The 25399-nt window shown below is 41.8% G+C and overlaps 1 protein-coding gene across 4 annotated transcripts in view; it reads right to left on the bottom strand.

Annotated features, from left to right (window-relative positions):
• The window catches only part of LOC100518203 (olfactory receptor 10G2-like), an 86624-nt gene that overhangs the window by 47677 nt on the left and 13548 nt on the right, over positions 1–25399 (bottom strand). Inside the window, exon 2 of one of the 4 annotated variants that reach the window (XM_084969333.1) lies at positions 15006–15958. The exons of the other annotated variants lie outside the window; for them this stretch is intronic. Within the exon in view, the coding sequence (XP_084825459.1) occupies positions 15006–15933 (928 nt within the window). The 5' untranslated portion in view covers positions 15934–15958. The remainder of the gene's footprint in view (positions 1–15005; positions 15959–25399) is intronic. 4 annotated transcript variants of the gene reach the window in all.

Raw genomic sequence — 25399 nt, 5'->3', positions numbered from 1 at the left:
AAACAAACAAACAAAAAAAACCCAAAAAACCGAAACAACCCAATCAAAATATGGTCAGAAGATCTAAATAGATATTTCTTCTGAGAAAACATACAGATGGCCAGAACCACATGAAAAGATGCTCAACATCACTAATTATTAGAGAAATGCAAGTCAAAACTACTATGAGATACCACCTTACACTAGCCAGAATGGCCATCATCAAAAAGTCCTCAAACAGTAAGCGCTAGAGAGGGTGCAGAGAAAAGGGGATCCTCTTACACTGTTGGTGGGAATGTCAATTGGTATAACCTCTGTGGAAAATAATATGGAGTTTCTTAAAAAAACTGAAAATAGAACTACCATATGATCCAGCAATCCCACTCCTGGGTACCTAAACCATAATTTAAAAGGAAATATGCACCCCAAAGTTTATTGAAGCACTATTTACAATGGCCAAGACATGGAGGTAACCCAAATGTCCATTGACAGAGGAATTGATAAAGAAGATGTGGTACATATGTACGATGGAATATTACTCAGCCATTAAAAAGAATGAAAAATGCCATTTTCAGTAACATGCATGGACCCAGAAATTATCATACTAAGTACAGTTAGTCAGACAGTGAAAGACAAAAGTCATATGGTTTCACTTATATGTAGAATCTTAAAAAAAGGATACAAATGAACTTATTTAGAAAATAGAAACAGACTCACAGACTTTGAAAAACTTATGGTTTACCAAAGGGTACAAGTTGCGGGGTGGGATGGGGGGATGGACTGGGGGTTGGGATTGGCATATGCACACTGAGGTATATAGAATGATTGGCCAATAGGAACCTGCTGTATAGCACAGAGAACTCTACCCAATATTCTGTGATGATCTGTGTGGGAAAAGAATCTGAAAGAGGATGGATGTGTGTACATGTATAACTGAATCACTCTGTTGTACAGCAGAAATTATCACAAACATTGTAAATCAACTATACTTCAATAAAACTTAAAACACAGAATGTGAAAACATGAGAATGTTAGGAGCTATCTGATTAATGATTCCCTCCCACCTTCACTCTTGTGCTCTGGGTCAAGTGAAAGCAAAGAGCAGGGAACTTGTAACTCTTGAGTAAGACCTCATGGACAGATGATCCTACTGCTGAAAGAAAACCCTAAATGTTAATATTAAATGCATCTGGGTCATTAGCTTGCCTTTTGGTTTTTAACAAGTTTCACATCTCCTCTGGGTTTTCTTTCCTTATTGAGGTTACTAGGATAGGGAATGAAACTCCAGTTCCAGTTCTGACAAGTAGTGACGAATAATGGACAATTATGCTCAAAATTTTTACGTTGAATGCTTAACTTTAAATCTACCTTATCTATGCTCTATCAAAGGTTAGCCCTCATTATTTAACCATCTTTTATAGAACATAAAAAAGAAGCAGGGAATCCTTCTACTCCATGTCATGTTATCCTTTTTCAAGTGAGTGGAATAGCAGTATTGATTTTTAAAATATTTTAGTTGCAAGAAAGCAGTGATAGTTGAACTTCAAAAAATTGACCACAGAAGTCTTCCAGATGCCATGGCTACAGACACTAGCCTCCTCTCCCCACTTCCCAAGCTGAGAAAGTGCAGAGGGTTTAGGTTCTCACACAAGTGCCTTGAGAGAGACGGGATTAAGATGGCAGAATAGAAGGACTGGAGCTCAACTTTTCTCCTAAAAACAACAAAATTCACAACTAAAGTCTGAGCAATCTTCAGCCAAATGGACCGGAAACCTTAAAGAAGATATCCTACTCCAGAAGACAAAGAGGAGGCCACATCAAGAGGGAGGAGGGGTGATTATGTGATGTAAACAACCCCATACTTCCTGGGTGGGAAGCCCCACAGGCTGGAAACTAACTGGTTCACAGAGACTCACCTACAGGAGTGAGAGTTCTGAGCCCCACATCAAACTGCCACGTGTGGGGATCTAGCCCTGGGAGAAAGAGCCCCTGGAGCATCTGGCATTGAAGGCCACTGGGGCTTGTGTGCAGGAGCTCCACAGGACTGGGGGAAATGGACAGCCCATTCTTAAAAGGCGCACACAGACTTTCATGTGCACTGGGTCCCAAGGCAAAGCAAAGTCTCCATAGGAATCTGGGTCAAACCTGACTGCAGCTCTTGGAGGACATCCTTGGAAACCAGGGGTGAATGTGGCTTGTTGTGAGGGAAGAACATTGGAAGCAAAGCTCTCAGGAATATTCAGCAGCTGCCTTTCTCTGGAGGTGGCCATTTTGGGAACAGTTAGTCAGCACTGAGAAGCCCCAGGGCAAACAACAATCCATGTGGGCTCACAGCCACACCCCTCAGTAAGCAGGCTGCCTAAAGACCCCTCAGGCACACAGCTCCCTCTAATCCCATCCAGAGACTAATCCCCACCCACCCAGAGGGATTAGAATCAGCTCCACCTACCAGTGGGCAGGCATCAGCCCCTCCCATCAGGAAGCTTACAGCAAGCCCCCATACTGACTTCAGCCACAAGGGGGCAGACACCAGAAGTAAGAGAGGCTACAACCCTATTATCTATAAAAAGGCCACCACACCAAAAGCCTATAAAAATGAAGAGACAGAGAACTATAACTCAGATGAGGGAGAAAGGAAAAACCCCAGGAAATCAGCTAAGTGATGAGGAGATTCTTAGCCTCCAGGAAAAAGACTTTAGATTGTTGATGCTGAAGATGATGCAAGACATTGGAAATAAACTAGAGGCAAAGATGGATAACTTACAGGAAACACTAAGCAAAGAGATACAAGACATCAAACTTAAACAAGAAGAGATGCAAAATACAATAACTGAAATAAGAAATTCACTAGAAGCAGCTAACAGCAGAATACAGGAGGCAGAAGAACAAATAAGCAAGGTGGAGGACAGATTAGTGGGAATGACGGATGCAGAACAGAAAAGAGAAAGAAGATTGAAAACAAGTGAAGAAAGTCTCAGAGAACTCTGGGACAACATGAAGCACACGAACACCCATATTATAGGGGTGCCAGAAGGAGAAGAGAGAGAGAAGGGGACAGAAAAAATATTCCAAGAGATAATAGCTGAAAACTTCCCTAACAGGGGAAAGGAACCACTCATTCAAATCCAGGAAGCACAATGAGTACCATATAAAATAAACCCAAGGAGGAATACACTGAGACACATATTAATCAAACTGACCAAAATTAAAGACAAAGAGAAAATCTTGGAAGCAGCTAGGGAAAAGAAACAAGTAACATACAAGGGAACCCCAATAAGGTTATCAGCAGATTTTTCAGCAGAAACTCTGCAGGCCAGAAGGGAGTGGCATGATATACTTAACGTGATGAAAGGAAAAAACCTCCAACCAAGATTACTTTACCCAGCAAGGCTCTCATTCAGATTTGAAGGAGAAATCAAAACCTTCACAGATAAGCAACAGCTGAGAGAATTCAGCAACACTAAACCAGCCTTACAACAAATACTAAAGGAACTTCTCTAGGCAGAAAAGAAAAGACAGCAGCAGGAAATAAAAATTCCACAAATGACAAAGCTCACCAGTAAAGGTATTCATACAGTAAAGATACAAAATCATCCATGCGCAATTATACCACCAGAATCGGAAATCATTAGAAGAGCTGGGTGCTAATGCAGGACATGGGAGATGAACTTGCAATTAAGAGAACAACAACTTAAAACAATCTCATATACATATAGACTCTTATATCAAAACTTCAGAATAATTGCAAACCAAAAATTTACAATTGATATACAAGCAAGGATTCTCTGGAGAATAAATATATCTCATAGTAAATAAGTGCATAATCCACCATGAAGGGGGTCATTTGACATCACTCTTGGAATGCTGGTCTTCTTAGATCTAATTCTGATTTCCTCTCCATCAAAGAATTTATGATAATTATAATTAAATAATGCACCTGTACAATTAAATAATACAGTTCTACAACTGTATTATTAATAACCATTTCTCTCCATGGTACAATGTAAGGTCTATAATGTCTTGTTTATCACATCACCTAGAAAGGTGTAATGCCTTTATTGAAGAATCAACAAGATGTAACAAATTGTGAGGACATATTTATATAGTTACACTGTTTTTTAATCAATTTATGCATTTTATATTTTACTTATTTTCAGGGGGTGTATTATTTTTGTTATTCTTACCAGTTATTCTTTTTATTATGCTATATAAAATATTTAATGGAACATAAGTCTTTCTTATTTATAAATTGTAGTTGCATAATATACACAATTTTAACATAATGCTAATATTTAAAGAAAAATTGAAATGTAATAGATAATACTAAATAATAAAGATGTAAGTCATACAAAGTGGGATAAAGTATAGAATAAATTTCCTATTTGTCTCAGCATATTTTCCATTCCACTTCTCCAGTGGGAGTCACTTAATCTGTTTCTTAAGATCTGTGATATAATAATCTGTGTAATGTAATTGTGTTTAAATATATGTATTTTATTCTGTAAAAAAAAATTAAATTAAAAAAAAATCTTCCAACAAACAAAAGTCCAAGACCAGATGGCTTCACAGGCGAATTCTATCAAACATTTACAGAAGAGCTAACACCTATCCTTCTGAAACTATTCCAAAAATTTGCAGGGGAAGGGATACTCCCAAACTCATTCTATGAGGCCACCATCACCCTGGTACCAAAACCAAACAAAGATTCCACAAAAAAAGAAAACTACAGGCCAATTTCACTGATGAACATTGATGCAAAAATCCTCAACAAAATACTAGCAAACCGTGTCCAACAATACATTAAAAGGATTATACATCGTAATCAAGTGGGATTTATCCCAGGGATGCAAGGGTTCTTCAATATCTGCAAATCCATCAGTGTGATACACCACATTAAAAAACTGAAGAATAATGGAGTTCCCGTCGTGGCGCAGTGGTTAATGAATCCGACTAGGAACCATGAGGTTGTGGGTTCAGTCCCTGCCCTTGCTCAGTGGGTTGACGATCCGGCGTTGCCGTGAGCTGTGGTGTAGGTTGCAGACGCGGCTCGGATCCCGCGTTGCTGTGGCTCTGGCGTAGGCCGGTGGCTACAGCTCCGATTCGACCCCTAGCCTGGGAACCTCCACATGCCGCGGGAGCGGCCCAAGAAATAGCAACAACAACAACAACAACAAAAGACAAAAGACAAAAAAAAAAAAAAAAACAAAAAAACTGAAGAATAAAAACCACATGAACCTCTCAATAGATGCGGAAATAGCCTTTGACAAAATCCAACACCCATTTCTGATAAAAACCCTTCAGAAAGTGGGCATAACGGGAACCTACCTCAACATGATAAAGGCCATATATGACAAACCCACAGCAAACATCATTCTCAATGGTGAAAAGCTGAAAGAATTCCTGCTGAGATCAGGAACAAGACAAGGATGTCCGCTCTTGCCACTACTCTTCAACATGGTTTTGGAAGTCCTAGCCACAGCAATCAGAGAAGTCAAAGAGATAAAAGGAACCCAAATTGGAAAGGAAGAAGTAAAACTATCGCTATTTGCAGATGACATGATACTATACCTAGAGAATCCTAAAGACTCTACCAGAAAACCGTTAGAGCTCATCCACAAATTTGGCAAAGTCACAGGATACAAAATTAATACACAGAAATCGATGGCATTTCTCTACACTAACAATGAAAGATCAGAAAGAAATTAGGGAAGCAACCCCATTTACCATCGCATCCAAAAGAATAAAATATCTAGGGGTAAACCTACCTGAAGAGACAAAAAACCTGTACTCTGAAAACTATAAGACACTGATGAAAGAATTCAAAGATGATACAAATAGATGGAAAGATATACCATGCTCGTGGATTGGAAAAGTTAATATTATCAAAATGACTATACTACCTAAAGCAATCTACAGATTCAATGCAATCCCTATCAAATGACCAAGGACATTTTTCACAGAACTTGAACAAAATATTTTAAAGTTTGTTTGGAAGCACAAAAGACCCAGAATAGCCAAAGACATCCTGAAAAAGAAAAATGGAGCTGGAGGAATCAGGCTCCTGGACTTCGGACTATACCACAAAGCAACAGTGATCAAAATCATATGGTACTGGCACAAAGACAGAAATATACATCAGTGGAACAGGATAGAAAGCCCAGAATTACACCCACACACCTACAGCCAACTAATCTATGACAAAGGAGGCAAGAATATACAATGGAGAAAGGACAGCTTGTTCAATAAGTGGTGTTGGGAAAACTGGACAGCCACATGGAAAAGAATGAGATTAGAACACTCCCTAACACCACACACAAAAATAAACTCCAAATGGATTAAAGACCTAGATATAAGACCAGACACTATAAAACTCTTAGAGGAAAACATAGGCCAAACACTCTCTGACATAAATGACAGCAACATCTTCTCAGACTCACCTCTTAGAGTATTGACAATAAAAACAAAAATAAGCAAATGGGAACTACTCAAATTTAAAAGTTTCTGCACAGCAAAGGAAACTCTAAATAAAACGAAAAGACAACCCACAGAATGGGGGAAAATCTTTGCAAATGAATCAACTGACTGGGGTTAATCTCCAAAATTTATAAATACCTTTTGCAGCACCATACCAAAAAATGGCGCAGAAGACCTAAACAGACAATTCTCCAAAGATGACATACAGATGGCCAAAAAAACACATTTTCAACATCACTCATTATTAGAGAAATGCAAATCAAAACCACTATGAGGTACCACCTTACACCAGCCAGAATGGCCAGCATAAAAAAGTCTACAAACAAGAAGTGCTAGAGAGGGTGTGGATAAAAAGGAACCCTATTACACTGTTGGTGGGATTGTAAATTGGTGCACCACTGTGGAAAACAGTATGGCAATTCCTCAGAAAACTAAACATAGAACTATCATTTGATCCAGCAATCCCACTCCTAGATATCTATCCAGAGAAAACCACGACTCGCAAAGACACATGTATTCCGATGTTCATTGCAGCACTCTTTGCAATAGCCAAGACATGGAAACAACCTAAATGTCCATCAACAGAGGAGTGGATCTAGAAGATGTGGTACATATACACAATGGACTATTACTCAGCCATTAAAAGGAATGAAATACCAGCATTTTTAGCAACATGGATGGACCTAGAAATTATCATGCTAAGTGAAGTCAGCCACACAATGAGACACCAACATCCAGTGCTTTTACTGACATGTGGAATCTGAAAAAAGGACAGACGGAACTTCTTTGCAGAACAGATGCTGACTCACAGACATTGAAAAACTTATGGTCTCTGAAGGAGACATTTTGGGAGGTGGGAGGATGTTCTTGGGTTGTGGGATGGAATCCTGTGAAATTGGATTGTGATCATCATTATACAACTGCAGATGTGATAAATTCATTTGAGTAATAAAAAAATAAAATTTAATTAAAAAAAAGTGCCTTGAGAAATTCATAACTGTTTCCCATAGCAGTCTTGGCCTGTAAGAGCTCAGGTGGCTGCTCTGATTTAGTTGTCATGGGATGCTGTAGGTTTCTGGGGTCACAAAACTCTGATGTTAAACTTTGCAGATTTATTTTTTATTTTTATTTATTGGGCTGTGCCTGAGGCAGCTGAAGTTCCAGGACCTGAGCCACAGCAGTGACAATGCCAGATCCTTAAACTGTTGCACCACCAGGAGACTACAGACTCTGCAGATTTAGAAACCTGATTTGGTCAGGTCTCTCACGAACAGGCATTGGGAAATCAGTTCACATATGCAAATACCTGAGAGAATGACTTGTAAACAACCAATCTGTTAATTTATAGTGGGAGATCTCACTCCCATGACTGAGATGGTGGGTTAACCAATCAGAGCAACCACTTACTAATATCAAGTCCTCTGGAAATAAAATCAGGAGTTAGATGTATTTTGAATCAGAGCAATCTGATGGAGCACAGTTAATTTACCCAGCAATAGGTCTCACTGAATTATACCTGGTAAATTACACGGTCCCCTTACCTAAGGGAATAGTTTAATCTTCCCTTCAGATACAGTATCTTTCTTCTGGGCAGTGGTGAGGATACATTTTACTCTATTTTCTTCTCCAGTGTCTCTTTTAGACTGTCTCTGCTTTTCAACATATTTTCCAAACTTCATAGATTCCCTAGTCATTTTTCTAATTTTTTTTTTTGTCTTTTCTAGGGCTGCATCCATGGCATAGGTTCCCAGGCTAGGGGTCTAATTGGAGCTATAGCCACCAGCCTATACCAGAGCCACAGCAACTCGGGATCTGAGCAGCATCTGCGACCTACACCACAGCTCATGGCAATGCCGGATCCTTAACCCACTGAGCAAGGCCAGGGATCAAACCCGCAACCTCATGGTTCCTAGTCAGATTTGTTAACCACTGAGTCACGATGGGAACTCCTTCATTTGTTTTTTATACTGTTTTCTTGTTTGCATTAGGGAAAATTATCTGGTCTCTGAATTATTCTCTTGGAATTGTTATTTCTTTGGGGAGATTTCCTGGGGATAGGAAATACTATTCTTTCTGGTTTAATAAAACAAGAATCAGCACCGTGTGTGTGTTGTGGATTCCCTAATATTACCCTTAGATTTTAGAGCCATCAGAGTGGGAGGAATGAGGGGAAGAGATGTAGACCTGTGTAATAGCTGTGATTTTATCTCAGTTGCAACTAAGTTTTTCTCTCCTTCTTTAACAGTTTTTTTCTTCCCCATTTAGTCACAAAGGTTAGTAGGACAACTTGCTTCTGATCTGTCATAACCTTCTTCCCCATGCCACTGTCATTATCATAGATCTCCAAGCATGAACTTGGTATTCATTTGGTGAATACCCCTTGACTTACTCTGACTCATTAATATCCCATGTGTGGGTTTGAGGTGCCTAAAAGCCTTAACTGGAGAGGAAAGCTAGAGATGAGGGGTAGGAGAGGGATGGAAGGAAGAGAGAAAGAATGAGAGAGAGGGAGAGAAAAGGAAAGAGAATGAATTGAGGAAGGGATGGAGGCAGGGTGAGAGAGAAGGAGGGGAGAGAGGGAGAGAATGGAGAGAGAAAGACACAAACATGGCACAAAGGAAAAAAAAGGCATGGCACTGATGAAACCTCAGTGGATTAAGGTGATACGAACTCATGGCATAATGATGGTATTTTATAGCTGTGTAGTGTTCTCCTGATCTTCAGAGGAGTTAAATGACAAAGAAGCCCCATAGTTGTACAGTGCTAACTACGTACTCCAAACAAGTTTTACAGTTTTTAGCCCAGTACTCTTTTCTCATTTTTTTTTTCTTTTTAGGGCTGCAGTCATGGTACATGGAAGTTCCCAGGCTAGGGGTCAAATAGAAGCTGCAGCTGCTGGCCTATATCACAGTCACAGCAACGCCAGATCCAAGCTGCCTTTGCAACCTATACCACAGCTCATGGCAATGCTGGATCCTTAATGAGCGAGGCAGGGATGAAACCTGCATCCTCATGGATATTCATCAGGTTCATTACCTCTGAGCCACAATGAGAACTCCTTCTTTCTGCATTTTACTTAATATCACTACCACAAGTAAGGCATAACAGTTAGTAAATCATGTAATTTCAGATTGCTAAATCATTAGGAATTTTAAAGATTCACTGGCAACATTAATCCTCAGTGTCCTGAAGCCAGAGCTTTGTGATCTAAATAACGATTTTAAGAGCCTGATGGTTCATTCTGTCAAAGATTCCAACCTGGTGTTGTTGCTCTGTTTCTATACCTAGATGTAGCAGCAATAATTGCAAGGTCTAAAATCAAACAAGAGTCAAATTTTGTTACCATGAATCTGTGAAGTTGCTCATCTCATGTCATTGCCTGGTATTCTATCATACTGAGCAATACTTTGTTTCTTTTTCTTTTCTTTCTTTCTTTTTCTTTTTCCTTTTTGGCCATGTCTGCAGCATATGGAAGTTCTCAAGTCAGGAATCGAACTTGTGTCAAAGTAGTCACAATGCCATATCCTTAGATGCTGGGGTACCAGGGAACTCCAGAGTAATTTTTTAAAAAGTAGACCATTGCCTGGTCCATTTTACACAAACTTAGGCTGTGAAGATATTGATGCAATGTGTTTCTGAATTGTGACTTGATGACAATATAAAAGGTCATCTAGTACAAACACATTTGAAAATATATGGATATCATCAGTTGGACCACAAATTGACTATAAACCTATAATATTGACCATTAAAAATTATTCATGGCCAATTCGCCCAGGGGATAGGTATCTTTTTATCTTTTTTTTTTTTCTATTTCTTGGGCCACTCCCACGGCATATGGAGTTTGCCAAGCTAGGGGTCCAATTGGAGCTGTAGCCACTGGCCTATGCCAGAGCCACAGCAACTTGGGATCCGAGCCGCGTCTGCAACCTACACCACAGCTCACGGCAACGCCGGATCGTTAACCCACTGAGCAAGGGCAGGGACCGAACCCGCAACCTCATGGTTTCTAGTCGGATTTGTTAACCACTGCGCCACAACGGGAACTCCCAGGTATCTTTTTAAATGAGGCAAAGGGCACAGGCTTGACTGCAATTCAGAAGATGTTTTGCTTAATTCCAATCCCAAATTATATGCCTACTTCTAGTCAATCATGTCTCAAATGGCCATGAAGAAAGCTTTTAAAAAATTGACTATTTTTGAAAATCAATTCAAAGCACAATCTTTTAAATTTACAAAAATCATCTCAAGGAAGTTCCCGTCATGCCTCAGTGGTAATGAACCTAACTAGTATCCATGAGGACGCAGGTTCGCTCCCTAGCCTTACTCAGTGGGTTAAGGCTCCAGCATTGCCATGAGTTGTGATGTAGGTCACAGACGTGGCTCAGATCCCGTGTTGCCATGGCTATTGGTGTAGGGCAGCAGCTACAGCTCTGATTCGACCCCTAACTTTCATATGCTTCGGGTGCGGCCCTAAAAACAACAACAACAACAAAATTGTCTCGAATACTTGGAAAATGCATAATCTATTGCCATTTTCTGAATTCTATAATAAGACACGTAAAACTGAAAAAAATCCAAAGAAGAGTAACAATGGAATCAATACATATATATATAAATGAGAAAAATTAGAGTTACTAAGTCGGAGAAATGAGACTAAAAAGTTTTCATTAAAATATAATATCCTTATAAGCAGTGAGTTTAAACTGTCTATTTAAAATAGTCACTGACACAGAAATCAGATTATAGTTTTACTCACACCCATCCTTCAAATTTTGGGGAGAGTACCTGTCTTACAGGTGAGAGAAGGGACCTGGAAAGGACTAAACAGAAAAGAATAAAGACGGAAGCAGCAGAGAACTCCAGGATGCTCTTACCTTCTCTGGTTGGCACTGGATCTAGGCAGGGAATGAACCTCCGAAAAAGGGTAGCTTTGGAGAAAGATGTAGTCAATGGAAGGCTTGGGGAGACAGTGTCATCCTGACATAAAAAGGCTAAATGGTAGCTGCATAGTTAGACTTAGCAGAGTAGTAAGTAAAATTTCTGTGAGAGAAGAAAGAGAAATATATTGGATAATGAAAGAAGCAAAGACATTGAGAGATAAAGTGGCTTGGACAGAGAAATGCTTTGCACAGTGTTTGGATCCAACATTTACCTATCTGAAACTTACTCTGTGATCACCTATATTTGGGAATATCTTCTTTTTTCAGTACTTCCCCACAGCAGTGATCAAGTCCTGTAAGTGGCATTTAACTCTGGAAAATTGGCTAGGACAAGGGCAGTTGCTGTTTGGGGGAGAGAGAGTAACCTTGTGTCAGCCTTCACAGAAAGTCCTTTCTCAGTCTGGGAGAAGAGATATCAATCTGTTCTTAAGAGAGATTTCAATGGTTTTGAATCCCAAAGGGTTAGCCGTGGTTATTGTGAAGAGCTTATGGCAGAAGACCTAATTAAGCAATTCTGGCTGGAACAAGATAAAGGACCAAACTACTGAAATTTGCTTTATTATTTGCCTGTTTATGTATAGACATCCTCACCCAGTTTCCTTTTGAACTGAAGGAGGGTCTGTTGCTTCCACTGAAGGTAACTGCTAAAGTTAGTCTCTTGTGTTCCTGTTACATCCTTTATTTTCCCCAGAGTCAATTACAGTGTGTGAGACTTTTAGCTTGGGGAGTATTTGTAATAGCACCCCTGTGATAAGATAAAACCAACATCCACATTTTGCTTCCTGAGAAACTCTCTTAGTATCTAGCTTTTTCTAATTTTGTAACATCAGGTGGGGCAAAGGCAATAGGGCTTAACAGATGATTTCACATTATGTTTTCTCTTCTCTTCCAAAAACAAATTTGGAAGAAAAAGGAAGGAAAAACGACTCTGGTTGTTACTAATCAAAAGTGTTTTCATATTGGTACATTCACATTGTATGAAACATATTTTTTAATTACTAAGATGCTAAGATAAGAACCACAGACTAGGAGAAACACAGAATCTCAGGGTTAGAAGGACATGAGAAGTTATTCAATCCAACCGTCATCTATAACACTTTGCATGATCCCTGGGCAGTGATTTTTTTCTAAACTTTTAAATATGACTGACATACCACTTTACATTAGTTTCAGGTGTACAACATAGTAATTCAATTTTTATATACATTTCAAGGCGCTCAACACGTTAAATTCTAGTTACCATCTGTCACCATTTAAAGTTATTACTTTATTGACTATATTCCCTGTTCTGTATATTACATCCTATGACTTATTTTTTATTTAAAAAAAGGTTTTTTTTTTTTGCTTTTTAGGGCCACATCCACCACATATGGAGGTTCCCAGGCTAGGGGTGGAATCGGAGTTACAGCGGCTGGTCTACACCACAGCCACAGCAACATGGGATCTGAGCTGTGTCTGTGACCTACACCACAGCTCACGGCAACACTGGATCCCCAACCCACTGAGCGAGGCTAGGGATCGAACCCGCATCCTCATGGACCCTAGTTGGGTTCATTGAGCCATGGTGGGAACTCCCCAATGACTTCTTTTTATAACTGGTAGCTCATGCCTCTTAATTTCCTTTAACTATTTAGCCCATTCTCCCACTCCATCCTCTCTGGCAACCGCTATTTTGTTCTTTGTATCTATGACTATTTCTGTTCTGTTCTTTCAGTTTCTACACATAAGCGAAATCACAAACACCAATGAAACAGTCTTTCTGTTCTCTAAGAACTCTGATCTAAACTATAACACATGCCAGCCTATGCTAAGAGCTATTATAAAAGTCAAAGGGCTATGGGAATACAGGGAAGAGGATAAAGATTCTGACTAGGAGCATTAGAGAAAACTTCTTGTAGGAATAAGGATTTTTTTTCCCCCTGGGCCTTGAAGGAAGCATAAAACATCAGTTTACCAATGTGGAGAAGGAAAAAGTGTATTTCTGACACAGAATAAGTAAAAGCTCAGAACAAGAAAGCACAATCATCCCTGGTATCTGTAGAGGATTGGTTCCAGGAGTCCCCGCCCTCCCCATACCCAAACCCACTGATGCTCAAGACCCTTATAAAAAAATGGCTTGGAGTTCCTGTTGTGGCGCAGTGGAAACAAATCTGACTAGGAAGTATGAGGTTGCGGGTTCAATCCCTGGTGTCGCTCAGTGGGTTAAGGATCTAGCATTGCTTTGAGCTGTGGTGTGGGTGGCAGATGTGGCTCAGATCTGGCATTGCTGTGGCTGTGGTGTAGGCCTGGCAGCTGTAACTCCGATTGGACCCCTAGCCTGGGAATCGCCACGCTGCGGGTGCAACCCTAAAAAACAAAACACAAACAACAACAACAAAAAAAAAGGCTTTATACTGTGAATACGATGGCCTCCACATCCTTAGGTTTTGTGCCCGCAGATTCCAGCTATGGATATGGAGGGCTAACTGTATAGAGAATGCTTAAGGAGTAGCAGGCAAATGAGGGGCTAGGAGAGAAGAAGGAAGTAGAGAGATCTTGGGAGATGAGGTATTTAGGATCAGATTGTGGGGGACTTTGAATTCCAAGAGAAGAGGTCCAGTTTTATCTATATGCGGTGGAAACCCAGTGATATTCACAAGGAGAGGAATGATATATTTAGTTTTACATTTTAGAAAGAAAACTCTGGAAGTGGTGTGGATGTGGATGGGAATGACAAGGAGACCACTTAGGAAGCCAGAGAGATATTCTGGAAGCTGAGCAAACAGAATATGGTGAATTATTGCATGAGGGAGGATGAGGGGCTGGAAGGAAATGGTCCACACAGAGTCACACCAACTGCTTGGGAGAATAGATTTGCCTGAATGTGAGCAAAACAATCCTGAATGGGAGTTCCTGTCATGGCTCAGTGTAAATCAATCTAGCATCCATGAGGACACAGGTTTGATTCCTATCCTTGCTAGTGGGCTAAAGATCCAGTGTTGCCGCGAGCTGAGGTATAGGTTGCAGACGTGGCTTGGATCCTGTGTTGCTGTGGCTGTGGCATAGGCTGACACCTACAGCTCTGATTTGACTCCTTGCCTGGGAACCTCCATGTGCCTCAGGTGCAGTCCTAAAAAGCAAAACAAAACAAAACACAAAAAACAAAACCCAAACACAAAAAACCCCCACACAAAACAAACCTGAACAAGCAAAAAAAAAAAAAAAAAAAATCCACGAAACAAACAAAAACAATCCTGAATGCTTAGAGGCTTGGGAAATTAGGAGTAAAGCAAGTTGATGAAGGGTAAAGGGCAGCCTTATGCTGGGTTTACCCAAATTTGCCTTGAGTAATCCCTCCTCCTATACAGAGCATTTACTCCTGATATTCAACCTTTGTGTAGAATGTGTTTTCACCCACAAATGTGTAAAAGAGTGATGGATGATTTGTTGAGGTTAAATATAGCTCTAGAAGCTTCTTCCTAGTAGAATTACACTCTATTCGGATTAAAGCAAATCTATTTTTGAAACATTTACCACATTCAGCAAGAGCTGGAAAGAGTGGTAGCAATGATAATGCAGGTAGTCCCTGAGCCTATAGCTATTTATTATTTTCACCCCCACCCCCTCTACCTGCTGCTATTCTCCCAAGAGCAGACTTCACTTCCTGGTTCCTCAGTGTATAGATGAGGGGGTTCAGTAACGGAGTGACAACGGTGTAAAACACAGCCACTGCCCCATCCAGGGGACTCTTGGAGCCTGCCCGAAGATAGATGAAAATACAGGGGACATAGTAGACTGTGACCACGGTTAGGTGGGAGCCACAGGTGGAGAAGGCCCGGCGCCGCCCATCAGCAGTGCGAATCCGCAGGATGGCATGGACTATGTTGGCATAGGAGAGCAGAATTAACAGGAAGCAACTGGCTGCCACAACCCCAATGTCCACAAAGGTCACAAGCTCATTGACACTGGTGTCTGCACAGGCCAGTCTCAATACTGCAGGGATGTCACAGAAAAAATAATCCACCTGGTTGGGCCCACAGTAGGGCAGTCGGAAGGTCAGGGTGGCCTCGATAGACCCATGGATGGAGCCGGCCACCCACGCTCCCGCCACAAGGAATGTGCATAACCTCCCATTCATGAGCATGGGGTAGCGCAGGGGCTGGCATATGGCCAGGTACCTGTCATAGGCCATCAAGGTGTAGAGGAAGCACTGAGTGCTGCCCAGGAAATGAAAGAAATACAGTTGAGCCACACAGCCACCAAATGGGATTGCCTTGCTGGCAGGTGTAAAATTCAAAATTAACCGGGGAACGATGACGGAGGAGAGCCACATGTCCAGGAATGAGAGGACGCCCAGAAGCATGTACATGGGGCGAGCATGGAGCTTTGGGTCAGCCCGCACGGTGAGCAAAATGAGCAGATTCCCCAGCTGAGTCAGGATGTAGATGGTGAAGAAGACCAGGAAGAGGAGGGTCCTGAGACTTGGGGGGTGAGATAAGCCCAGGAGAATGAAATCTGTCACCACAGTGTCCAGGGATGTGTTTCTGGTCTTTCCCATGTCTCTCTGTAGTCTGCTAAGATGCCTAAAGTCAAACAAGGGAAATAACAACACAGGGAGATGGTGAGAGAATGCTTTTGTCTGATGACCAGAGCCTAGGAAGTAAGCAGAGCACTTTCTTGTTAGTTTCTACGTGTCCTGAAATTCTCCTTCAATGGGAAACACTAAGTACAAGGGTTGGAAGTCAAGGCACAGAGCTGTGTTTGAATAATGGTGTTAGTAGCACATATAATGAGTCTCTGCCTAAAGGGGGACAACAGAGAACTGGATTCTGGCAGCATGGAGCAGTGTGTAAAGATGACTGCACGATTACCTTCTCTACTGTTCGTTTCTGACTTACTGTCAAAATATCTCTTACCATGATCTATAACAACCTTTGAGATCTGACCCTTGTGTATTTCTACAGTCTTTTTCCCGTTAGTTCCCTCAGAGCACCGCATCCTCCTTCCTTCTGAACCTACTCTTTCTTGAGTATATGGATTCATCTTAACATAACCTCATTCTACAGGATTCACTTTGGCTATCACCTCCTGCAGGAAGAGTTTTTCTCCCTTGTTAGACAATCTTTTGGAAGATAAAAGTTTGTATTATAAAAGATGATTGTAACGTGGTATGGTGAGAACTATTTGCTTAAATGTTCAGTGGTTTCTTCCACTAGATTATAAGCTCCTTCAGAGCAAAAACGAAATTTATTTTGTTCTTCCATTGTACCTGCAACACCTGCTCCAGTGTTTAGCAACAATAAGTTAATTAGTGAATATTTATTGGCTGATTGACTGGCTGAACGGATGTTGCCAATTCTGGTTAGTCCTAGTTTCTGTTTCCCTGTGTGATCATATCTCTCCTGCTTTACGTCACACAGTCAGGAGTGTAGGATAAGGGCTTTATCTCACCCTTCAGCAATGTGAGTCTATTCCTGGTGTAAACGAAGTCAAAGTCATCATCCACACTTGCTATTTTCCATAGGATGTTATTTAAATTTATTGATTGGTCAAAACATTTTACTGGTTTGATGATTTGTAGTATAGATTTTACTATTATATGTTAGACCTTCCTTTACTTTTTTTTTTTTTTTTTTTTTTGGTCTTTTGTCTTTTTAGGGCCGTACCCACGGTGTATGGAGGTTTCCAGGCTAAGGATCAAATTGGAGCTCTAGCTGCTGCCCTACACCACAGCCACAGCAATGCTATATCTGAGCCACATCTGCAACCTACACCACAGCCCACAGCAATGCTGGATTCTTAACCCACTGAGCGAGGCCAGGGATCAAACCTGTGTCCTCAAGGGTACTAGTGGGGTTTGTTAACCACGAGCCACAACAGGAATTCTAGTTAGACCTTTAGTATGCTGTTATTTTAAGATTGTATTTGCCTTCAAAAAAATGAGAGTCTCGGAGTTCCCGTCGTGGCACAGTTGTTAACGAATCTGACTAGGAACCATGAGGTTGCAGGTTCGATCCCTGCCCTTGCTCAGTGGGTTGGGGATCTGGCTTTGCCGTGAGCTGTGGTGTAGGTTGCAGACATGGCTCGGATCCTGCGTTGCTGTGCCTCTGGCATAGGCTGGTGGCTACAGCTCCGATGAGACCCCTAGCCTGGGAACCTCCATATGCCGTGGGAGCGGCCCAAGAAATGCCAAAAAAAAAAAAGACAAAAAAAAAAAAAAGTCTCAAAAACCCTTTAAAGGTATTAAACTTCTGAGCCAGATGTTATTTTAAAATTCCCCTTGATGAATGGTTTATTCAAAAAAAATTTTTCCTTATACATTTTAATGTATTTTTGTATCTATTGCTTTAAATAAAACATCCTATAACTCTAACTGTAAACCAATAAGAAGTTAATTATACGGAGGTGTGAACATTGACAGATCTGACCACTGGAATACCATTAAAAATATTCTTATCAACACCAATTTTCAAACCTATTTTTTATTTTTAGGTCCGCACCTGTGGCATATGGAAGTTTCCAGGCTAGGGGGTGAATCAGAGCTGTAGTTGCCAGCCTACACCACAGCCACAGCAATGCCAGATCTGAATCACATCTGTGATCTACACCACAGCTCTCAGCAACACCAGATCATCAAACCCACTGAAAGAGGGCAGAGATCGAACTCGCATCCTGGATACTAGGGTTTTTAACCCCCTGGACCACAACTGGAATCCCAAACTTATTTTTCTTGGCTGTACCTATGGCATGTGGAAGTTCCTGGGCCAGGGATCAAACCTGTGCCATAGTAGCAACCTGAGCCACTGCAGTTGTAACCCAGGATCCTTAACCCACTGAGCCATAGGGGAATTCCTAAGCCTATTTTATCTTATTATTTTAAAAGAATGAATAGAGTAATATTCAGTATCAATCATATTGAATGTATCTTGTATGGAAATATTGATTATAAACTTTGGTCACAAAAAGAAAAATACATAAGCTTTCTATTACCTGATTTTTGGAAGGAGGAATACCTTAATTTCTTTTGGGGTGGATGGGTAGTACTTTCTTTGGCCAGAAGAGAAAGAGATGGCAAAACTTGAGATAGTGTTTATGATGCCAATTATGAAAGCTTATTTTCTATTAGTTATGAAAATAAAATTTTCATAAATCAATTCATATTTGGATTATATTAAAAAGGCAATTATTTTAAGACCATTTATAATAAATGTTTATGAATAATAAAAATCTTCCCCGGTTGCTCTTTCTTTGCCAATCTGACTTTTTTCCTGGCTGAGGTGCACATGTCCGGGTGCACTTTGCAAGGGGTCTGCCAGGAGAAGGTTGGAAGCTGTACCTCCTCTTATCTGGCCCTGGGCATCCTGGCCAGCAATATGGGCACTGGGTGAGTGCAGTGGATGGGTCTGAGGGAGAGGCTCCTTTTCCAGGCAGAGGCAGCCGAAGATGGTGGTTTTGAACTGGAGTGGTGTGCTGGGGTTGCAGAGGAAGGCAGAGTGGGGAAGAGGTGAATTCCAGAAGGTGGAATCCCTGGAGGGGCAGGGAGTGTGTTTGTAGAAGGACAGAGCTGCTCTAAGAGAGAGCAGTGTTAGAAAAGAGAACAGTCTTTTCTTTTCTAGAGGAAAAGAGCCACTAGAAAAAACCAAAAGTAGGAGTTCCTGTTGTGGCTCAGTGGGTTAAGAACCTGACTAGTATTCTTAAGGATGCAGGTTTGATCCTTGGCCTTGCTCAGTGGGTTAAGGATCTGGCATTGCCATGAGCAGTGATGTAGATCACAGAAGTGGTTTGGATCCTGTGTTGCTGTGGCTGTGGTGTAGGCTGGCAGCTGCAGCTCCAATTTGACCCCTAGCCTGGGAACTTCCAAATGCTGCATGTGCGGCCCTAGAAAATAAAAATAAAAAAACGAAAGTAGAAAACGAATGGAATGATCCCTTTTCACTGATCTGTGATTTTTTTAAATTATAGGGCTGGCGAATCTTCTGAAGCTATGGAGTCTCAGGCTATTTAAATTGAGGAGTGAAACAAATTTAGATTCATCAATTAAAAAAACATTTTAAGCATCCAAAACTTAGCTAATTTGATACATATTCCAAAATTTCCCCTTTTAAATAGTATTTAGTAATAGTATTTGGCAAGGACATCTTATAAAGTACTCATAATCTTAATATCAAAAGTATGTGATTAAAGAAAATAAGAAGCTGGTGATATCATTGACTGAATCAACATTTTAAATAGCAAATAATTATATGTGGGGGCTTTGGCCTTGGCATTCAAGGGAAAGGCTCCTAGGGATGGAATGTAAGAGGGAGGCATCGAGAAAGCAAGCTGAGAGAGGAACGAGACCCTTTCACTGTCGAGTCAGCTAGGAAGTTGTAAGGTGGACTGTTGGCTGGGCTCCCCTTCACCAGGAGGCTCATTCACCTTGAGCCTCTTTCATTTTGTGAAGAATCAAATTATCTCAGAGGTTTGACCTCTTTCTGGCATGTCTACACTGAGCTGGGGTGTTGTATAGGGTACCTTGTTTTGGGGCCATCCCTGCCCAGAGCTGATGTGAGTCACTAGCGCTGAGGGATGGGGAAGGACCCAGCACTGTGTTGTTTATCCTTGCTTGTCCTTAGGACCAGACTCCCACCATAGCCCTTCAGGCTATTTATTAGGTAACACGAGCAGCGAGACACAGCAAGGACAGTGAAGAGAGTTTGAGTATGGTGGGGAGGCAGAATCCATATTTTATTGCTCTGATTATCCTGTCAAGGTCTTTGCCCTGTAAGTTAAAAAAAAATCTTGCTTAAGAAAAGGTACTTGAGGAGTTCCCGCCATGGTGTAGTGGTTAACGAATCTGACTAGGAACCATGAGGTTGCAGGTTCGGTTCCTGCCCTTGCTCAGTGGGTTAACGATCCGGTGTTGCCATGAGCTGTGGTGTAGGTTGCAGACGTGGCTTGGATTCAGCGTTGCTGTGGCTCCAGCATAGGCTGGTGGCTGCAGCTCCGATTCGACCCCTGGCCTGGGAACCTCCATATGCCGTGGGAGCGGCCCAAGAAATAGCAAAAAGACAAAAAAAAAAAAAAAAAAAAAAAAAAAAGAAAAGGTACTTGAAATGGAAGACTTTCAAACTTTAAGTTGCCTAAGTATGCTCATCTCTGGGAAAAGAAGGGTTAAGGAACCCATTTTGTGTTTGATCTGTAATGCTCAATCCGATGCACCATGTATATTGCTTTATTACTTTCTCAAAAAGAGAAAATAAAAGATAACTCTTTTCTCAGTCGAGGAAAGTTCTCAAATCTGGAGAGAGGTTCATTTAATTCAGAAGTAATACGATTAACTTACTAACTCTGTGAGGAGAGGGTGAAGTAAGAATGATGGGGAAAGAGACAGAATAAGTACAGTTTTGGACAAAGTTACTGAATCTTTTAAAGTCTCTACATCTTGGTTCCTAGTGTGAATTGACCTGGCTTTAGGAATTCTTCCCTTCTTGAACTTACATGGACACAGAAGCAAAATCTTGGAGAAGGCTGGCGCATCTCAGGTAGACTGGCCCAGCAGGTGAGGAAAGTGTCCTTCAGAGTGTCACCTGGGCTCGTGGTGAGGGGTTACTGGATCTCTGCTTTGGAATGGAATTAACATCTTCCAGGAGATTGACATACTGACTATTTTGATAATCTGTGATACTTCCAGCCATTGGAGGCTCTTTACAGATTGTGACTTCTCTACTTTAGCCTCTTGGTTTTACTTGGTTACACAGTTAGCTGAATCTCCTCTGAATGAGTTATTTTTGGCAAAACACTGTCAAGAGAGTTGTTGCCGACTATTTGTGTCTTGGGAGTTCCACCCTGAAACCTTTCCCCCGTGAGGACTGCATTCCCCTGATCCTCATTATTTTTTGTTTTGACAGCAAGCAGGAATCATTTCTACATATCTAGAAAGTGAGCTGTGGAGAACAAGGTGATCTCTTGAGTGACAGATATAATCTCTAATTTCTGTGATTCTTTTCTTTTAAATGTCAGATCGCACATTTACCCACAGTATACTCAGAAATGCATTAAAATGTACTTTTCAATAATTGAGGTACTCTTCATTGTATGTCCCCACCTCTCTGGATACTGATGGAAGAATCCCCTAATTTTAGGTTCATTGAATGAATTTCCTTACCTCCACTTTAAAGTCTTAGATGACTCCAATGTATTTAAGGCAGTGGAAAAAGAAAATGATTTCAAATTGTTGGAGTGTTCTTTGATATTTTTGGATGATCTGGTAGGTGACTTGGACCCTACAGTTGAGATGGTCCCATCTGGAATTGCAAGGTGACTTGCCTCTCTGAAGTGATTTAGAACTAGTTGTGTGATGGAGCTGGTTATTACTGGCCTAGAATAACTTACTGCTAAATTTTCAAAAATTTTATTTACTCTTTGTTAAACTTGCAATTAAATAAATCATATAAAAATGTACAAATATGTTGAAGTTCCCTGGTAGCTCAGGATATGGCAATTATCACTGCTGTGGCTTGGGTCACTGCTATGGTGTGGGTTCAGTTTCTGGCCTGGGAACTTCTGCATGCAGTGCATGTGGCCCAAAAATGTAGTAATATTAAAAACATCACTTTTCTAATTATTTTAAAATTTATTTTATTATTTTCAGGGCTGCATTCACCGCATATGGAAGTTCCCAGGCTAGGGAACTAGTCAAAGCTGCAGCAGCTGAGCTACACCATAGCCATAGCAATGCCGGATCCTTAATGCACTGAGTGGGGCCATGGATCAAACCCTTGTTCTCATGGATACTAGTAGGGTTTGTTTTCACTGAGCCTCAATGGTAACTTCTACTTTCTTTTTTTTTTTTGGCTTTTTGCTATTTCTTTGGATCGCTCCCGCGGCATATGGAGGTTCCCAGGCTAGGGGTCGAATCGGAGCTGGAGCCCCTGGCCTACGCCAGAGCCACGGCAACGCGGGATCCGAGCCACGTCTGCAACCTACACCACAGCTCACGGCAGTGCCGGATCGTTAACCCACTGAGCAAGGGCAGGGACCGAACCCGCAACCTCATGGTTTCTAGTCGGATTCGTTAACCACTGCGCCACGACGGGAACTCCCAGTAACTTCTACTTTCTAATTTTTTTTTTTTTTTTACTAAGTTTTACTAGTATCTATGAACTGATTCACATTTATCATATCTTTATTATGGAAATACTATATAAGGGTGTGTTAGCATTACCAACTTCTTTAAGCAAAGATGTCATGTTGGAGTTTGAAATTAACCATGGCGGGAGTATTTAGTCCATGGAAATTTGCAAACAACACAAATGAGGGCTTTTATTTTCCCCCTTTCTACTTTCTTTTTTTCTTTCTTATGGTTGCACCTGTGACACATGGAAGATCCTGGGCTAGGGGTCGAATCAGAGCTGCAGCTGTTGGCCTACTCCACAGTCATGGCAATGCCAGATCTGAGCCACACCTGCAACCTATACCACAGCTCATGGCAACACCAGATCCTTTAACCTACTGAGTGAGGCCAGGGATTGAACCCGAATCCTCAGGGATACTAGTGGGGTTCTCAACCTGCTGAGCCAGAAAAGGAACTCCCTTCCTATTTTTTTAGAGCCAGGTTTTAAACATTTACCAGCACACTACTAGCTGGAATCCATAGTTTCTGTCCTTGGCCTCTGGTCTGGAAGTCACTTCATGCTGTGATGACTGTTTTGCAGCCTTGCGCTTCTGCTCTGTAATTCCAACAATTACCTTCCTGGAAAAACATACAGGCACATCCAATTTCCTTATTCACCACTTTCAAGCACTGGAAAACCAGGTTCACCTATTTATATTTCCTTGTTTTTACTCTTGGAACCATCCCAAAAGTTGATGAAAATACAGGGGACATCGTAGAATGTGACTACAGTTAAGTGGGAGCCACAGGTGGAGAAGGCCCAGCACTGCCCATCAGCAGTGGGTATCTGTAGGATGGCATGGACCATGCTGGCATAGGAGAGCAGAATTAACAGGAAGCAACTGGCTGCCATGACCCCAATGTCCACAAAGGTCACAAGCTCATTGACACTGGTGTCTGCACAGGCCAGTCTCAATACTGCAGGGATGTCACAGATAAAGTAATCCACCTGGTTGGGCCCACAGTAGGGCAGTCGGAAGGTCAGGGTGGCCTCGATAGACCCATGGATGGAGCCGGCCACCCACGCTCCCGCCACAAGGAATGTGCATAACCTCCCATTCATGAGCATGGGGTAGCGCAGGGGCTGGCATATGGCCAGGTACCTGTCATAGGCCATCAAGGTGTAGAGGAAGCACTGAGTGCTGCCCAGGAAATGAAAGAAATACAGTTGAGCCACACAGCCACCAAATGGGATTGCCTTGCTGATGGGAGTGAAGTGGAGAAGAATTCGAGGAATGATGACGGAAGAGAGCAACATGTCCAGCATGGAGCTTTGGGTCAGCCCACATGGTAAGCAAAATGAGCAGACTTCCCAGCTGAGTCATGATGTAGATGGTGAAGAAGACCAGGAAGAGGAGGGTCCTGAGACAGGGTGGGGGGCCTGGGGGAATAAGCCCAAGAGAATGAAGTCTGTCACCATAGTGTCCAGGGACATGTTTCTAGTCTTTCATGTCTTTCTATAGTCTGCTAAGATGAATGATGAAGTCAGACAAGGGAAATATAACACAGAGAGGTGGTGAGAGAATGCTTTTGTCTGATGACCAAAGTCTAGGAGGTAAACAGAAGACCTCTATACTTCACCAAGAAAGCATTTTTCTTCAATCATCTGGTTTTTCTTGCAAGAACTTTTTAGCACACAAAAATCTCACAAGCACTGGGACCCAGGGGAAAAAAAGTAATTGGATAGGAGCCTGGGCCAAACCTAACTGCTAGACTTGCAGAGCTTCTTGGAGGGGCAGGGGGTGGCTGCAGCTCATGCTGGGGACTCAAAAACTCACTGGTAGAAGCCATTCTTGGGAACTTCCTACTGTATGGATGCTGGTGTCAGGAAGCACCAGAGTGGGATCCTTCCTTAAGTTCATTTGCACCAATACCTGCCCCTGGCCAATGGTCTATTGGTGGCAGAGCTGGGATGCCTCAGGCCAAGCAACAAATTGGGTAGATACAGTCCAACCCATCAGCAGACAGATTGTCTAAAGACTCTTGGCCCACAACTGCTCTAAACAAGTCTCTAGATATAGACATGCCCACCAGATGGCCTAGGACACATCTCCACCCACCTGTGCATAGGTACCAGCTCCAGAATTCCCTGGCCCCCACTCTGCCTTCCAGAAAGCCTACTTTAGCCTCTGGACCAGGCTTACCCACCAGAGGGCAGACACCAGGCACAAGAAAACCACGTTTCCATAGCTAGCAGACTCAGCCTGCCCACATTGGGATAGATTCTGCCCTGAGATTGGCTAGGCCTTGGCTCAGCCCACTAACAGGCCAAAAAAAAAAAAAAAAAAAAAAAAAGATTCAGGACAATGAAGACACTACACCCAAGTGTGTAACAACTTCCCCCACCCCTGCCTCAGTGACCTGACAGCACTGCTGGGATCATTGAGCACTGCAACCAGACTTTAGGACCCAGTTCTCCCTGCATTAACTTCAGGGCATGGATTTACCCACCAGAGGGTGGGCAATAGCCTCAGAAATTTCTGACACTGGCCACCCATCAGTGAGCCAGTATAAACCCTGGCTCCACCTGGGATTCTGTAGACAGCTACTTTGTGACCTGGTCTCACGAAACAGCACCTAACACTGTCTTCACAAAGGAGGACGTCACAACCAACCATACTGGGAGCCAGCCAAGACTACCAGACTACCTACATAGTTTGGCACAAGAGAAGGACCCATGTAGTCTTCATAGGGGGAAACTCTAGAGCATATAACATTGGTCACAAGAGGGCAGCGAACTGCTGGAATGCATAGGACGTCTCCTAAAAAAAGTCCACTTCTCCAACATCAGGAAAGATAACCAACGTACTTGATACAAGAAAAAAAAAAAAGAAATAAAGAAAATAGCAACTTAGACAAAATGAGGTGA

This window comes from Sus scrofa, chromosome 7, assembly GCF_054392235.1.
Source record: "Sus scrofa isolate SSC_HxYL_T2T_F1_AM1 chromosome 7, Sscrofa_HxYL_maternal_Yorkshire_Landrace_v2.0, whole genome shotgun sequence".
Taxonomy (NCBI): Eukaryota; Metazoa; Chordata; class Mammalia; order Artiodactyla; family Suidae; genus Sus; species Sus scrofa.
Note: the sequence above shows the minus strand (reverse complement) of the source record. Positions and strands in the feature narration are given on the sequence as shown.